The 18,680-nt window shown below is 38.8% G+C and overlaps 1 protein-coding gene across 3 annotated transcripts; it reads left to right on the top strand.

Moving 5' to 3' along the window:
* Positions 1 to 72: 72 nt before the first annotated feature.
* On the top strand, positions 73 to 18,469 carry loxl3b (lysyl oxidase-like 3b). Of its 3 annotated transcripts, XM_066678398.1 has the most exons (17): positions 73 to 256; positions 2,128 to 2,454; positions 2,553 to 2,716; positions 4,608 to 4,825; positions 7,969 to 8,025; positions 9,941 to 10,009; positions 10,550 to 10,757; positions 10,862 to 11,042; positions 11,282 to 11,436; positions 12,367 to 12,537; positions 13,280 to 13,435; positions 14,075 to 14,234; positions 15,725 to 15,968; positions 16,536 to 16,651; positions 16,885 to 17,021; positions 17,347 to 17,458; positions 17,931 to 18,469. In XM_066678398.1, the coding sequence occupies exons 2-17, from the start codon at positions 2,136 to 2,138 to the stop codon at positions 18,002 to 18,004; spliced, it is 2,541 nt and encodes an 846-aa protein (XP_066534495.1). In that variant the 5' UTR covers positions 73 to 256; positions 2,128 to 2,135; the 3' UTR covers positions 18,005 to 18,469. The 3 variants fall into 3 exon arrangements, with proteins under 3 accessions (XP_066534495.1, XP_066534493.1, XP_066534494.1); XM_066678396.1 differs by lacking the exons at positions 7,969 to 8,025; positions 13,280 to 13,435; XM_066678397.1 differs by lacking the exons at positions 7,969 to 8,025; positions 9,941 to 10,009; positions 13,280 to 13,435.
* Positions 18,470 to 18,680: the final 211 nt, after the last annotated feature.

Genomic DNA, 18,680 nt, shown 5'->3' with positions numbered 1-18,680 from the left:
CTGAGGTGGGCCAGGAGTGAGCTCCGCCTCTTCGTCCCTCTCTTCTGTTTCAACTTTAAACTCGCACTAATTACTGGTCATTATTAGGAGATTCTCTAACTTAACCTCGCCCTCAGAGCAGACATGCAGCAGGTTCTGAGGGAGTTATAGCACTTTTCATGAATTTGAAATTCCGAGTCTCGTCAATAGGACTAGTCTACATAGGAATTTGATCAAAAGTGAGAAGGGAACAATCCAGCAGCTTGACATTTTTAAGGTAGGTCCCGAGGTTTGTCTTTATAATATGTTGTTTATATGGTCGTTAATTTGCTTCCGTCTCCGTAAGGAAAGCGGCTCTAAAATCTGTTGAATAACGGTTTGGTAGAGGGACAGACAGACTGAGGTATCTGTATCGGGGGTGGACACGTAGACTTCTACAAGAATGTTTGTATTTTCCTTTAAGAAGCCCCCAGCCCTGAATGTGGTCAACCATCTCTTGATGTTTCATTTGCTTGAGTTTGAACCGATGTTGATGAAATCCTCAATTTTATACGATGTGTGTTTTTTCTTTAAAACTCTTTTTCTGTTAGTTGCTTTTTAATATTGTCTGGATCCAAAATGGCAAACTGGAAAGAGGAGTGACCACAAGACGTCTTTTAAATAAATTTTATCCCCTATAAGGACTGAGCTACGTTGTCATTTCTCTAGAAAACAATGAGAGTCTGTCATGATCAATCATTCTTGCACTTTTTTCAACAGCATTTATTCTTTGGATCTTTCTGATAGATATCAGCTAATATCCCTAGAAAAGTGTGACCCAAATAATTTGTTGTAGCATAATATTATTTAACGATATATTTTCAGATAAGACCTGGGAAACGTTTTATTCTAGATAATGGAAAATAAGCTGTGTGTCTCCTTATTCTCTGGGCCTGTTTCCAGTTTTCCATACAGACCTGTTGTTTGTTTATGAGCTCCTTAATTTGTAAATTATTAGTTTCACTGATTATCCCTTTTTATCTCATATGTTAAAAAGCAGTTTTAGTGCTGCTAGCCTTGGTCTAATGACATGCCAATTTGATTTGATATTTCAGTCATTTTTAGTTCAGTCTGTTCTTTTGTTTGGAAAGCAGAACTCACTAAGGTTAAATATACCTTGAAAGTCTGGGTTTTATTGTCCTCTACCACAGTGGCCACAAGTCCCATTTGTCAGTCCAGCAATCTAGCTCCTTTTGTCATATCCAAATTGTGCACAGTTCTATACACATTGTTGAAATATCTTTTCTTCAAAGGCATTTTCCCCGAAAGGCTGTGTGTTTTTAGAGTGGAACCAGCCCTACTCAAGCTCACCTTTTGTTCACCTATTGAAACAAATGCATGTAAATCAATTCTATTTAAAGGAGAAGTAAAATATATGTAAATACATTTTATTCCTAGATACCTTGAACCATTTTGATTGGTTCTTCCATCAAGTTTTGTGCTGTTAAAATGTTTTTGGGAGTTTTAATTATTTTTTAATTCAACTGAATATTTGTACTAGCAGTTGTGTGGCTCAGATCCACATTTGGTGGTCATGTACATTGCAATATATAAATGAACAACTATAATTTTTAGGTTGATGTGTGGAATGTCAGGTTTAATCCCAGAGAATTAACATATGCAATGAATCAGCTCTTTTATAGAGCTCCACCCAAACTTTCGGGGACTATATGTTTTTGTCATTGGTGACATTTGTATTATCAAAAACCTGGACCTGAATCTGACTGTATTTTCTTGACTGAATGAAGAAGTCACACATTGTTTTCTCACGTCAGGACTTGTGAAACATTTTTTTGCCTCTTGTACTGTGTCCCGGGCATACCAGGTCAAATAGGTTAAGGCTCAAAGGTTAGAGCTTATTTTAGAACACCTTTTCAAAACAGGGCATCACTGAGATGTTGAATTTGACTAAACTTGTCTAAACAGATGGTCATAAAAACACACATGTTGTAGCCACACAGTGCCATTGGCTCATCCATCTCAGCCCAATGTATTTGCCTTTCTAAAATTTAGACAGCTGGTTCACATCAGGTCTTCACAAAGTTTCAAATTCAGTCTCTGTAACTGTGCTTTTGTTTTGTTCCTCTTTCACACCTTTCTTGTCTGCAGCTCTAGTTATGGAGCAGTCTCAGAGGTGGCAGCATGTGGTTTTTCTCTTTCTTGGAATTTGGTTTCCATCCTTCCTAGCTCAGACAACCCCTGCTGTACGCCCAAGTCCAACACCAACATCCCAGTCACCTGAAAGGCTGAAGTTTCGTCTGGCTGGTCACCCACGAAAGCATAATGAGGGCAGAATTGAAGTGTTCTATAAGGGCGAGTGGGGAACCATCTGTGATGATGATTTCGCATTAGCCAATGCCCAAGTGCTCTGTCGACAGCTCGGTTTTGTTGCAGCCACTGGCTGGGCTCACAGTGCCAAATATGGCAAGGGAGCAGGTAACATTACATACATTATAAAAATGTGTATTTATTTCACATCGTGTTTATATCCTACATCTGAACATGTTAGTCATATATCTGTGTGTGTTTCTTAGGTAAGATCTGGTTAGATAACGTGCAGTGCAGTGGCAGTGAGAGGAGTATAGCAGCGTGTAAGTCTCGTGGATGGGGAAACAGTGACTGCACTCATGATGAAGATGCTGGAGTGATTTGTAAGGATGAAAGACTGCCAGGATTCACGGAATCTAATATTATAGAGGTACAAACGGTAGCAAACTATTCCATTTGTCCAAACCACTTCCCTGAACCAGTACCTCCTTCATATTTGTAGGTCAAGTGTACTATTTCTGTGGCAATCCACCATACTGTGCAAACTAGGCCAAAGTCTGGGAAGGACATTAAATGTGTAAATGTGTATACAACTATGGCTCTTTATCATTTCTGATATATATATATTTTATGTCTGTTATGTGTATTTATAATGCAGGTTATATTACGTTTACACAGTAATAAAAATGATCAGTAATGTTCTGAAAAACACATTGTAAAATATGTGAAATTAAACTGAAAAACAACTAAACATACAGTCATAATTGAAACTGATAATCTACAGTTATCAGAAAATCTACTTGAGCCCTATATGAGTTTATCTTAAGCTTATTAAAATGTTCATTTAATTTTTTATATAAATTTATATTGGTATTTATATTGGTATTGATTTTGTATAAAAATGGGTTGGGACAGTTATTTTGCTATTTGTTATTCATGTGTTGATAATGTCTGCTTGGACATTATCCAAGCATTATCCATCAATTTCTACAGGACTGTGCCATCTCCATTGGCCCCAATTTTGATATCTGCCATCCAGCCAACCATCTTAGAAATTTCTGATCAGGAAAAGCAGAATTCTGAATGACAGGCCGACAAACCCCAGAAGAAAACACTTCAGACCACCAAAAGCAAGGGCAATGGCACTACAAGAAATGTGATAGAATTACTTTAGAATTATTGTCACTAAAAGAACTGGGGAAGAATTGAGGAAGGGTGGTGTAGTGAAAAAAGTTTGGGATATGGGACATTTATTTTGCACTCATTCCTGTGTTGATAATGCATTAATTCTAGTGTTATGCTTATTGGTTGGGCCAGCATTATGCCTAGTTGTGTTGCTCTGAAGTATATGCTTCTAGTCAGTCAGATTGATTGCTTGATGCTCAACACATGGACAAAGGAGTCAGGACCTTTTGGGTGCCCAAGCAAGAGCACCTCACAACAGTGCACAAATCTGGTACTATTCCTTAAGCTTATCACTCAGCTTTAGTGAATGTTGGCCACTTAGCTGTATTGTGCAAAAAGTCTCAGTAAACATTCAAGTCAACTGCATCCTGATGTGTTGTCATGGCTGCTTTTAACCCACACATATAAAGTTCCAAAAATAGCTCAATAATACAGCAAAGACAACAAAATTTAAAGCTCTTAAGATACTTTATTGGTATATGTGACAAAATGGTCTCACTGCAAACAAGAAAACTGGTTATACTTTGTTGCTGTGAGAAGATACTATTATCACATTCACGTAAGAGGGTCCATAAATTTCACTCCGGTCACAGACACAAAGACATATGGGAAACATTTTGTGGCCCACTGCACATATAACAGATTTTTCTGATTAGCTAACGTCTGCTACAGCCTTACCCCCTCAAAACTGACCTAACTCACTCACATGTTTTTTATTTTCATTTTGGATTTGCATGTTTTTCTTTGGACAGCAACACACCATTTATTTTTTACTTGTTTTTTTAACATATTTTAAAAACATAATATGAAATATACCATAATGTTTGCACTGACCAAATTTTAAGTTTTTTCCCCCCAATATATTTTTTTCAGCTCCAGTAATTGTAGCAATACATTGTGCAGAAGTGAGCTATCTGTAATATGTATATAGTTTCGTTTAAAAAATGTGTGTCCAAACATTTGCATATGACTTTATTACATAAATATTGCCTTTTATTTCATTTACAGTACATACTTGCTCTTATATGTTCAGTGAATGTGCAGGTGTGCAGGGTTAGGTCTACATTTCAATCAAGAAAGGGTAATGCATCACTTTTTTTCAGTGTGTTTGATTTTGTTGTTCATGTGTGGTCCAGGTGCAGGTGGATGAGAGGAAGGTGGAGGAGGTGCGTCTGCGGCCAGTGGTCTCCCTGACCACTAAGAGGGTGCCTGTGACTGAGGGAGTGGTGGAGGTGAGGTATAAGAATAGCTGGGCTCAGGTCTGCGATAACGGCTGGACTCCAAAAAACTCCAGAGTCGTCTGCGGTATGATGGGTTTCCCCCACGAGAGGAAGGTCAACAAGAACTTCTATAAGTGAGTGGGCACTGAGAGAAATAATGTCAAAGTGGTCTGCTTTCAAAAAAGTGTAGATTAACCTTTGAAGTTAATTGAGCTTGAAGATTCACTAGTAAAAATATCTGTTCACGTGTAGACTTTTGAAAAGGTGGGCCATCAGTGTGTTTGTGTGTGTGTGATTTGCAGAGATTCTCACTGTCCAGTGGCCTTTGTGAATGCAGAGTAGTCTCAGTGCTGTATGAGAATGAAGGCTCAAATACAGGACAAACATGCACAAATCTTTCAGACAGAACATAATACACACATAGGATATCTTACTTTCACACAGAACACACACAGCACTGGCATTCACAGACACTTGTTCTGCCCAAGTGCCTGCTATGAAACACTGAGAGCAGTATGTTATTGCACTCGATTAGCACTGACATGGCCACTGCATCAATGCTCCACTGTGGGAACTCTGGAAAAAAAATGGTTAAGAGAGTACACTAAACAACCAGAAGTAACAACCACACACACATCTTTTACAGGAAAGTCGCTTCGATTCTGCTTCATTAAGATGGCGCTTTGCAAACAGCACTGATTTTCATTTATTCATATTTTCATATGTTTTAAATATAACTTTTAATAGAACCAGGAAAGTCAATACACACTCACTGTTTCAGCCAGAACAAAACAGTTGTTTTGAAAACTCCAGCTGCTCTTTACATTTTGTTTAAATTTAATGAAAAATTGACCAGAATCCCTTGGAAATCAATCATTTTCTGTTAACTCAAATTTGGGGTTAATAGAGATTTTTAAAATGACAATTTTTTGTATATAAATGATTTTACAGCAGTGATTTTCAGTGGCAGCCTTATTATGTAAATGTGAGATCAAAAGGGATGCAAGGAATTTATGAAAGGAATTCTAGTACAAATAATCCAATAAAACATGACAGTTCTTAAAATGAATTAGAGTTAGACAATTACTTGTAATAAATTGGAATATTTTATTGGAATATTAAATTTAATTAAAAGTAGATATTTATATAATGCAGCCATACCTTTATAAATATCAGTGTGTCAATTAGGCATTGGCTTTCATTTCAAGACAGAAATAAAAACACAAACAAATTTCGCATCCTAATTATGCTGGTAGTTACTCATTCATTTATTCATTCATTCATTGTCTGTTACCGCTGATCCAGTTCAGGGTCACGAAGGGGTTGGAGCCTACCCAGAATCACTGGGCGCAAGGTGTGAACACCCTGGAGTTGGTGTAGTTACTCATACATATTTTAAAGCCTTTAGTTCAGGTCTTGGAATTGAAGACTGGCAGTGAAGGAAAGAGAACAAAGATACAGAGAGACTACAGACAGTGTCGGATGGGGGTTTGTTCAAGAAATCCATGGAATGTTGGTGGAATGTTACACTTTTAGTAATCTATGCTTCACTAAATTACAAAGTTTCAACCGCAAGAACCATCCATACACACACACACACACACACACACACACATCCTTCAACAAATGTACAAACACATTCATACCAACAAACAAACAAATGCACATGTGCTCCCACACACAAACACACACACACTCTCTCTCTCTCTCTCTCTCTCTCTCTCTCTCTCTCTCTCTCTCTCCACAGCCTCTCTCTCTGTGTACAGTGTAAATGGTTGTATAAACACATAACGGCATTCAATAATGCCGGCTCATAACGGTCTATTGATGAGTCTTAAACCCTGACACCCAGCACATACATTTCAACAGTTTATGGAATAGTATATCGGAACCTGTAAATGTAACATTTTGTTAGAGCTGTATTAGAGAAAGAAGCCAGCACATAAATAAATTATGTTGATGTTATATTTAAAAATCTGTAATAAAAGTAAATCAGTTATAAGACTAGGGACACAGTGATGATGTTTATGGGAAAAGTAACATCAAACATTTAAATGCAGAAGGAAAAAAAATGATAAACCTGTAGTCATAAGTATAAAACAACATTAAAGTGGTGCTGTGTAAGAAGTGGCTTTTTTGGTCTCCTGAGCTCCCCCTACCTTTGCTGAGTGTAATTCACGTGTAATTTATATCATACACAAACACACTCTCTTTCACACACACACACACACACACATTCACACACCCCTTCTCTAGTAACTCATTTGAGGCTTCTAGTGATACACATTACCTAATGTTGAGCCCATACAATGCTCATAATATTTACCACACTGTGTTGCTGCACTGTGTTAGCCAAAGAAAGTGTACCAATATGTTACTTACTACTCCAAGAAGAAAGTGTGCCTTCGTGTCTGTTTCAGCTCACTCCATTGAGAAAAGTCAGTCCAATATTAACTCTTGTACATCCACTCTCACTCTCTCTGTCTCCTCCTTGCTCCCTCTGCGATAATATCCATACCAGCAAGACCAAGCAAGATTCTTCTAGCAAGGTACACACCGGGTGTAGTAAAGCATTACGCAGTTCTCATGGGAGATCTCCGGCCTGTGATTTTGAAGTTTCATGGTCAGGTATTTTAGGGGAGCAGTGAGAGAGGCACTTTTCGTCCTATTATAGGGCAGAGAAGCCTCACAATCATTATGAAGCTGTCATATTAAAGTAAAAATACTACATAGTGTTCCTTTAAAAGCACTTACAGAAAAAAAAAAAAATATTTTTAATGATGCATTTGAGGGCTTTTTTTTTTAGCACACCAAACAATCTTGTCCCTATCCAGAAGAAAAGAACTGTGAACTAGGGGATTTCATTACACCAAAAATATGATATGATGACACATATAGGTAAAATTAGTAAATTAGAGCAGACACGGAGCAGTTATTCCTTGTATAATATAGACATCATGTATCAGTAAAGGAAAATACAATTTTAATCAAACACTATAGCTACTTGAAGGGTAATAGCACCCTGTTCTGGTGAATCATCAGCTTTGCTAAATGTGAGTGAATGTATGAGCTACAAGCCTGGTCCATTATGTTCATTGCAGCTGGAAATACACCCAGAAAAGTTTATCATGGCACTGTTTATTGTGAGAGCATTATATTGCATGAACAAATTGTTTCTGTGTGTGTGTCATTGTTTGTATCTGCACCAGTGTATCCAAGTTTGTCTGTGTGTATGTGCCCTTATGAATTTTTGACAAGATGTCCTTGTCTCTTTTAGGCATCTCAGAAAGAGATCTACTGAGCCTAAAGTCAAAGTTAGAGTTACAGCAAACAGGTACCACCTGAGGGGAAGAAACCAGTAGTGCTCTTCCCCCAGAGGCCTACAATATGAGGTCTCTCTAGAGACAACATGGGGTCTCTTTATCTGCTTACATTTAGTTGTAGACAGTGTAATCAACTTCTAGATAACCCTTGCTTTGTTCAGTTATCTTATGGATAACTGAAGACTATGTGTGTGGTTATCACATTAATTTCCTCATGTTCAGTGGTTTTGTGTAAAATAATTTCATATTATTTATACACTTATTCATACCTGTCATGCTTTGGTATGCTTTTTGTATTCATGCTGTCGTGTGTGAGAGAGGATAAAACAGGACAAAATGACACAGGGACCACTGGCTTATGAGGAACTCATTGTCGCTTGTTAATTTTATTAACATTGTTTTGAGATGAAGCTGTGCATATGTGTGAGCTAACAGTGTGCAAGTGTGAGATCAAGAAAGTGAGAGAGTGTTGGGACTACTCATGACTTAATCATAATCACAATCAGCTTACACTAACAATAGCATCCTTCTGCTTCATCATTACAACCTCTAAAACAGCATGTAATATCACTGTGATTCCAGCTCCACTAATAATAATTTTGAATGAGTGAATGATATATTTAGTGTATGTAACAAAAGCTTGGGAAAGTTGATTGACGAAATATGTATTAACATATAGAAATAAGTGATTATAATAACCTGTTATAAAATACATTGCCAGTCAGAACATATGAGTCCAAATTTCATGCATTGACGCTTAGCTGATTTTGTTTCTTATTGGTGTGTTTGACACTGACCTGTAAAATACTGATAATATTATAAATGTATAGATTTACTAAAAAAGACACTGAATGCTGTCTGCTGACTCTTTGTGTTTGGGAAGGTGGTCAGTTTGATGCATCATGAAACCTGTAAGAGCGCCTTAAAATAAGCCAATCATATACTTATATTTTTTTTTTTTTTTTTTTTTTTTTTCTGTAAAACTGTTTCTGATTAAACACAAGATTAAAAAAAATATTGGAAACATCCTAAAGCCATTTGGACATTATGAACTCTCCAATGTGGAATAATATTGCACCTGAGGAGGTCTGTAATATTGATATTCCAATATACACAGGAAAAGAAACCTGAGTAAAAATGATGCAGGAGTTAATCAGTTTCAAGAACCTTTCATTCCTCCAAAGACTTTAGTAGAACAAGAGAACTTTGCTGGAGGCACATTTAAGGGTAAATGTGGTAATATGAAGTACGCGTAAAGGATCTTTCTGGATCTACTTTCTGTTTTTAGAGTAAATAATAGTTACCAAAATAAACAGATTTAAAGATCTGCCAGATTTGCCTATTTATACATCACCTAGCTTGTAGTAGGCAAATAGTGCTGTAATCTTTACTGCCACTGGAACAAGTGGAGTAAAATGACAGAGATACTCTGTTACCCTGCCTCCTTATGAAAACCAAATTTTATCAAAATCTGAATTTCACTCAAAACTGTGGCATCTCACATTTTCCTGGTAGAAATGTCCTCATTTGTTGCGGATTTACTCCTTTTAATAGACACGAGGATAAACATATCAAAAATGTTGATATGAATTGTTGATCAACATTTCTGTAAGACATTTGTTTATTCAGGCAGTTCTTTCTGACTGACGGTGTATATTAGAAATTCTTGATAATGCATTCTCAGTATACTTACGTTATAATTCTCAAACATTGACTAATTGTTTTCACATTTGTAACTTTCCAACATGTCTGTCGTCTAATATTCCCTCACAGATTGTTTCAGCCTGTGTGCTGAGCAGATAAATATCCTCAGTTTGTATTTACCAGCTTTCCCATGCAGCCATTACTCTACTGTTTGCATGTACATGCTGGATTTGTGGTGGAAATGTGAATGTTTTTCAGACTTAATGGATGTTTGCATTGCAGGCAGGAAGTTAAAGCTATCACTAAAGCTAGCTCTAAATCTAAACCTCGCAAGTCAGCAGCAGCCAAAAGGTAACCTTGGAAAAAAAAATGGGGGAAGTTTCTATGGTTTATCATGGTCCAGCAATAAAATGTGTTTACAATTTTGTGATAACATGTCATTGTGATTTTTATTTTTTTTTTTTAGCTATTATAAGTATTTCATTGTATCTACAACAATGTCTGTGTATATTGTTGGCAAAAGATTTCTGAACACTGAGTCCTATCCGTGTGTTTAACAGTTTACCTGATTTATTTATGCTTGATTTTGTGTCCATTAATTGTAAGAAGAATGGAGTCTGAATAAATGACAATGAAAATATTAGGATTAGAATGTTTTTTTTTTACTCACATTTACATTGAATAAGAACATATTCTCTCCATTAGTATTTGAATGAGCACGTCCTTCTCTCCAGCGAATACAAACGAACTACAGTACTGAAGCTGCCTTCTACACTAACATTTAAATGCAAAGCAAGCTTTGGACTTATTCAAATATAAGGTTAATATACACAGAAACAGTCCTCCACACTCATTCACTTTTGCTTCCTCTCTTCTCTTCCTATCTCTCAGGCTGTATGCAGAGCGACAGAAGAACTACTTCATGCTTCACTCTGTGGCATGTTTGGGCACAGAGGTGCACCTGGCAGCCTGTCCTTTGGAGTTTAATCAGGCCAATGCCACTGAGACTTGTGCAGGGGGCATGCCTGCTGTGGTCAGCTGTGTACCTGGACCTGAGTATGCTCAAAACCGTGCCATGAAGAAAAAACTCAAGACATCGGTAATAGAGATAGTGTGTGTTTGTTGGTGCGATCAAGATCTTTATTTACTCTTTGCAGAGCTATCCTATTAGATCCTCTTCCTCTCTTTCTCTCTCTACTGTAGAGTGCAGTGCGTCTGAAGGGTGGCGCAAAGCCAGGAGAAGGACGAGTGGAAGTGTTGAAGGGAAATGAATGGGGGACAGTGTGTGATGACCGTTGGAACCTGCAGGCAGCCAGCGTGGTTTGCAGAGAGCTGGGATATGGCTCTGCAAAAGAAGCCCTCACTGGAGCCCGCATGGGACAGGGTAAGAGTGGTGGGGAAAAGGAGACAGAGTATAGACTTACATTGTTCGTTCTGTGGCGTGTAAACCTCTCTCTCCCCGTATTCATTTTGATATTTGCTAGCATAGATGTCTTTTAGCTGGTGTAAGAGATTTGGCAGACAATGGTTTCCTCAAAGCATGTGAAGCTGTAATGAGTTTGCATTAGAACAATGGTATTTGCAGCATCTATATGTTTTTGCTGTTTGTATGTGATGTTGCAGGCATGGGGCCAATCCATATCAATGAGGTCCAGTGCACAGGCCATGAGCGCTCTTTGTGGAACTGTCCCTTTAAAAACATCACTGCTGAGGACTGCAAGCACACAGAGGACGCCTCAGTGCGCTGTAACGTCCCGTACATGGGCTTTGAGAAAACGGTCAGAACCTTTCCACTCCCACATAAAAACACTATTAATACATTGTAGACTTATAGATGTCTGCCATGATCCTTTATATCATAATTACAGGAAACTGACTTTTGTTTTTCTTTTCCACATTTCACTCAGCTTCACTCAGTGTACTCTTATTTGATACATGCTTTTAAATGTCAAATGAATCCTGATGCAGTAATACTGTTTTAATTTTACTCTGGTCTTTTTAATTGGACCTAAATATCTTTTTGATGCATTTAAGCTCAACTTAAAACAATATGAGCCTTAGATCTGCTTTGCTATTTTGCAACTGAAGCAGTGCCATCTGGCAGTGTGCTTCATGCAAATGTGGTTTAAGTACATGAACAGTTCCCATCCTTGTTCATGTGAGTATTCTAACCCTGACATTTGTATTTATGGTATTTCAGCATTTATGTATTTAAAATGATACTCTTTTAAAAATTCTAATATTGGAAAATGTAGACATGACAGAAAGTGAGAAGATTATTTGCTTCTAAAGGCAAGGAATGTGACCTCTCTATGTCTCTATGTCCTTGTCTTTTAGGGATCCCTTAACACATTTAGGATTTGGGGACAACTCTGTCAAGTTGAGACAAACAATTATTTTGCATAAAAATCTGGATTTGGGGAGGTTTGAAATGAAAAAACTTTGATCAAACTTTGACATTAAAAAAAGCTTCCAAAATTATAATCAATTCAGAATCCTGCTGCCTGGGCCCCCTCATGGCCAGGTCTCTACACTGTAAAGTCAAAAGTCTATTCTGTTCATTTTCTCTCTTTTTGAATATGTTACCAACATTGATCCCACATTCCACAGCCTCTTTTTAACCTTCCTTCCTATGTATTTATACCTTGTTGGTATAAAGGAAGTTGATTCTACCCCCTTCCTTTCCTCCTGGGCTATGTCCTGCTCAGGTGCGTATCACAGGGGGCCGCTCACGCTTCGAAGGCCGCGTGGAAGTGTTGCGAACTACCACTAATGGATCCCAGCGCTGGGGCCTGATTTGTGGAGAAGGCTGGGGCACCAAAGAGGCCATGGTGGTGTGCAAACAGCTGGGCCTCGGATACGCCAACCACGGTCTGCAAGTAGGACACTAACCGCCACTTCGACTGCGTGCTTTGTCTAATCTCTTCCAGAGATCTATCACTCTGATCAGGGTTGGGTTGTAACCAAATAAAATTAACAGCAATACATGTTCAGAATACAGACATTTTTCAGAAGATCAGAATAAGATCAGTGGAAAATGACTGGAAAATATTATAATCAGTGGAAAATGACTGGAAAATATTACAGAAATTAAGAAATCTGTTCAGAAAAAATATAAATGGTTTAGAACAAATGAGACTTCTAACAACCAAGCAAGACCTAGCTGTTCCCCCAAACTCTCACATGCTCAAATATCTGTATTTAGAAGTTGCATTTTATATAATACATTGTAATATTCAGAATACACATACTGTGTGAAAGCATTTTGTAGTGTGACACATTCTGACGACCTGTTAATTTCTTGTTGTCTCTAATAAGCTGGTACCTAATTAAATGTCCTCTGAACATGTTATTAAGATTTGAAGGTAATATGTTGTCTGAATAAATTGTATTTATTATTCAGCCATCAATACATTTTCAAAGATATCCACCCAACCCTGCTGATGATGCGTGCTCAACCCTCACTAACACTAACACACATGGAATGCTTTTAGCTCTGCTGTAGAAAACAGAGTAACAGCTTTACAGGCTAGTGCAGGAATTAAAAAAATATCTGTGTGACTGTGGGGTCTTGATAACATGCGAGTGTGTGTACTAACCTGCAATAGGCTGTGTGTACAGGTGCGGCTGGTGGGCGGGCGGTCGGTGTACGAGGGGCGAGTGGAGGTTCGGGTGGGTCAGCACTGGGGGAGTGTGTGCAGTGAGGGTTGGACTACCAGAGAGGCCATGGTGGTCTGCAGACAGCTAGGGCTGGGTTTCAGCATGCATGCTATTACTGTGAGTACACACACACACACACACACACACACACACAGGGACATACACATACATATGGATACTTATAAATTGCAGCGATCTAGATTATAGGTCTGCTGTGCCAAATTAGCCTTCATTTTATTAATTTCCAGGTATGTGGGCATTAAATACAAGTTCCTCATGTTTAGAAGATATTCCTGAGCTTAGATGATTATATATTTGCCTAAGAAAGGGGAAAGTTGAGGATGAATAAGTGGAACTGTAATAACACAAGCCAATGCTGTGGGTCTGCAAAAATGTGCTGATGTCAAAAAGCTGTTACTGAGGAAATGAAATAGACAAGGAAGTAGTTTATTAATGGTGGTATTTGTAAAACTGTGAACATTCATTAATTCACTCATTTTCTGCAACCGCTTATCCAGTTCAGGGTCGTGGTGGGTCCGGAGCCTACCCGGAACCCCTGGATGGGGTAGTGTGAACATTCAGCTGGTCATATGTTTTGTTAAAAGTGAAAAAGGCAACACAAAAATGTATCCAAAATATTGGCCAAAATGTGAACTGTTGTGGCAAGGGGCACAAAGCAGTAAACACACTCGACCCCCATGTGTGACTTAAGAAAACAGCTATATAGTTTATTATGTTTGTGTGGTGTTTGCTAAGGAAACCTGGTACTGGGATGGCAGTAATGTGACGGAGATGGTGATGAGTGGAGTGAAGTGTACTGGAGATGAACTGTCGCTCAGCCAGTGTGAGCAGCACAAGACCATCACCTGCCAGAAATCAGCTGCACGATTCTCTGCAGGGGTCATCTGCTCAGAGAGTGAGTGACCATACAGATCCACACACATACACACAATGCTTTTTGGACATTCTGTGACATTCTTCTTGGGATGTTCAATTCCTGGCTTCCAGCAATTCCATTCAGTTCAGTAACAAGAGTTCAAAGTCAGTTTGACGATGCTGTTTTTGTGGTCTCAGCCCACACAAGCTTTTTTAAGAATGAAGAAGCCCTTCATCTATGGACACTTTATCTCCCTTTGATGGCAGAGACAGAAGACAATATCAGGCCTTTTGTCTGGCCTCTTCCAGCAGACCTGCAATTAGTGGCTCTCACTTTAAAAGTGGAAATGTCAGAGACTGGCTGACGAAAATCAGAGCCTGAACTGAGACAGTTTTATATTACACTTTACAGTCATCACCATTCAGATGATGTCTAAAGATATGCACAAGAGTCAAAACAACCAGCACATGTATAAATCAAATGTCTGCAGCTTTCTGGGCCAGCACAATTTACCAAGATACATTATCGTATTTAAAGCTCACAAAGCTCTGCTCTCACTGTAATGCATTGTAAAAACATATAACATTCATACATACATAAAGTGTCTTCATTGTTTTTACTCACTATATTAACCTTGGACTATGTACCTTTTGGTATTTGGAGACTTCCATGGTGAATATGAATAATTGCATGCAAACTGTGGAAGGACATTTGAAACATGGGTTATGCTTTTGAGCCCTTGCACAAGCAGTTAAAACGAATTTTGGAAGAGCTACTTTAAAGAACTCTCAGCCAAAGTTTAGGACATCTAGTGAAGGACATGTCTCCCACGGATGTGGGTTAGACTATATAATTGTTATCATATCTTTATCAGGAATATTCAGATTTTGTATTTGAGACCTCTCTATTAGTGACATATCCAGTCCCTGCCTCAACACACACCTCAGGTCACTGACCATGATGAGCTGGGTTTGTTTTTCTTGTGTCTTCATGGGTTTTCTCTGGGTGCTCAACTTTGCTCTCACAGTCCAAAAACGTGTTGGTAGGTTTACTGTAGTCCCAACCACAGGGTGCATGTGCCAGTGCACTCATAGTGCTGGTCCCAAGCTTGGATGTATGGGAGGATTGCATCCGGAAAGGCATCCAGCATAAAACCTGCGCAGACATTACTATGTGAATTTTAATGATCCACTGTTGATTGTAATGATCCCTGTGGGAGCAGCTGAGATTATTCATGCACGCAACCTGTCAATCATGATCTTCTTTTTGAGCTATGAGTGACAATAATGCTTATAAAAACATCTGAAAATCTCTAACCAAATTTGACCTGACAACCCTGACAATTCATTATTTTAGGCGTTAACGAGTGACAGACGACATTCAGCAATCACCGACAGTAATCAGCCGGTTTGTTTCCTCCAAACACTATAAAATGTAACCAAAATCGCTCATACAATGCAGCTTTAATGTTATATTGCTAGCTCTTCCTTCATCATACCAGTGCTGTGTCCATGTGCTCTTTCCCTCAGCTGCATCTGATCTGGTGCTGAATGCTCCTCTGGTACAGCAGACAGTATATATTGAGGACAGGCCACTCCACATGCTGTACTGTGCTGCAGAAGAAGACTGTCTCTCTTCTACCGCTGCCAAAGCTAATTGGCCCTATGGTCACCGCCGGCTACTGCGCTTCTCCTCCGAGATCCACAACATTGGCCGGGCTGATTTCAGGCCTAAAGCTGGCCGCCACTCTTGGGTCTGGCACGCGTGCCATGGGTAACCATTACAGTGCAAATACAGTTGTATGCGAACTCTAAGCAGCCCTGGCCAAGTGACATGAACTGATGATTTTCTAAGTTACCGTAACTATTTCTACATATTAAATGCACATTTCACATGTATTTTTTAATGAAAAAATGTGTCGCTGTAAAGTATTTTTTGCTTGGCTCATATTATTTTATTGCCACTAATTTGAAAGTTATGAAATTCAAAAAATGAACTGTAATGAATTAACACATGGAAATGTGTTCTCTGTAAGGGATATAGTGTTCGAGAAGGGTCCTCCAACTTTTAGTACCTTGACTCCAATTACTGTACTTTATAATGATGATAGTGATGGCAATAACATTGTTATTGACACTGTTAAATCACCATCCCAAGATTTTGGAATTATAGCTGTGGGGTCCCTTAATATTGCAGGACTGGTGTGCATAGTGGTGTACAGTATTAAGAACATGTATTTATATGAGCTATAAATGTTCCCTTGGACTGCTAGTATCATTCATTTGACATTGTTGCATGGAGGGGAAAATATATAATGTCTATGCCTGTGTGGTATTATAGGCATTATCACAGCATGGATATATTCACCCACTATGACCTGCTCTCGATCAATGGCACCAAGGTGGCAGAAGGACACAAAGCCAGCTTCTGTCTAGAGGACAGCGACTGTCAGGAGGGTAAGACACTTTTACATAATTTGTCATTTTTGCCATTCTCATAAAGTACTCAGGTTATGCTACATAGAGTGGGTTCCCCACATGGATGCAGCCATGTCTGTAGGCTTCGGACTGAATCTCTGATTTTTCATACGGATTGATTCATGACTGATTTTTCCTTTAAGTTAAGATAAATACACATGAATGACAGCAAGGTGAGTGACACGTCTCTTTGGGTTTTGTTTGTGTTGCAGGAATCTCTAAGCGATATGAATGTGCTAATTTTGGAGAGCAGGGTATCACAGTGGGATGCTGGGATTTGTACCGGCACGACATTGACTGCCAATGGATTGACATCACAGACCTCAAACCAGGAAATTACATTCTGCAGGTCAAATATTTGTGTTATGGATGCAGTGCTGCATCTTAACTATGTAGTTAAATTCACTGCCTTTATTCATTGCTTATTATTCAGTAATTAAATGGGAATCAATACCCAATAAATTTCCTTATTTTATGGGGTAGAGGAAGAGCAGCCTGAAAATTTCATTCCAATAAATAAAGACATTAGTCCTTCACAGACTTAGTATCATGTTTCAGCAACTAGCAATAAATGGTTCAGTGTAAAATTTCTCATATCCAAAGTCAGCCTCTGAACATAAATCATGCATATAACAAGTGTGTGATGTTGATTTTCTCTGTCATTGTCGTTTCAGGTTGTGATAAATCCTAATTTTGAGGTAGCTGAGAGTGACTTCACAAACAATGCCATGAAATGTAACTGCAAATATGACGGCCACAGGATCTGGCTTCACAACTGTCATATTGGTAAGAGGACCGCACTCTTCCATCCATCCATCCATCCATTATCTGTAACCGCTTATCCAATTTTAGGGTCGCGGGGGGTCCAGAGCCTACCTGGAATCATCGGGCGCAAGGCGGGAATACACCCTGGAGGGGACGCCAGTCCTTCACAGGGCAACACAGACACACACACATTCACTCACATCTACGGACACTTTCGAGTCGCCAATCCACCTGCAACGTGTGTTTTTTGGACTGTGGGAGGAAACCGGAGCACCCGGAGGAAACCCACGCAGACACAGGGAGAACACACCAACTCCTCACAGACAGTCACCCGGGGCTGGAATCGAACCCACACCCTCCAGGCCCCTGGAGCTGTGTGACTGCGACACTACCTGCTGCGCCACCGTGCCGCGACCGCACTCTTATACCTCTCAAAATAAAGTGAAATTGAAAAAGTCTTCTTACTAACTCGCTGGTCTCTGTTTCTTGTCAGGTGATGCATTCAGTGAGGAGGCAGAGAGGAAGTTTGAGAAATATCCAGGACAGCTGAACAACCAAATCTCCTAATCCACATGGATTTTCCATATTATTCAGACAATATTCATATTACACTTCTGCCTTCATCCAGAAACATAATCCAGCTATCACTTATGTACCTCACAAGACAGGAATCAAAAATCTGTAAACACTGAGAGCAGGTCAGTAAAACTCAAGACTTAACTTTCTGGAACTGGAAAGAAGGCCCTCATTCTGTCTACGTTTATGGTGCTATGTGTTGCCTGTCAAATAAGAGCCTTATTAATATAACTACGAAAATCCTTATTGCCTTATATCATAGAAAATGTGTTGATGTGAGTTGCCTTGTACATGAACCATGTATTTTCATTAGCCAGGGCAAATTCAGCTAAAATGTCATCAAACAGCACATTTTCCATAGAGCATGGAGCATTTCACATTTCCCTCAGTGTCTAGTGACTATAGACATTCTTAGAGGAACAACTGCTCCCCTTTCTGCCTTTAAGCAGGTTTTTATGAACATTTTCAGGGCATTTTTAGATTGAGTATCACCTGCTCTTTTCTAGGTGTTGTATAATTAACAATCACACTTCTTTTTTTTTTTTTTTATTAAAACTATAATGGATACTTTTTTCTTATTTATAGTTCACATTTTAAGAACCACATATGATTACCAACCAAATATTTTTTTTTATTGCTGTCATACCTGAATAAACTACATTTTAAG

Source organism: Hoplias malabaricus, chromosome 8 (genome assembly GCF_029633855.1).
Source record: "Hoplias malabaricus isolate fHopMal1 chromosome 8, fHopMal1.hap1, whole genome shotgun sequence".
NCBI lineage: Eukaryota > Metazoa > Chordata > Actinopteri > Characiformes > Erythrinidae > Hoplias > Hoplias malabaricus.
The sequence above is the reverse complement of the archived record's forward strand: the minus strand, read 5'-3'. Positions and strand labels throughout refer to the sequence as shown.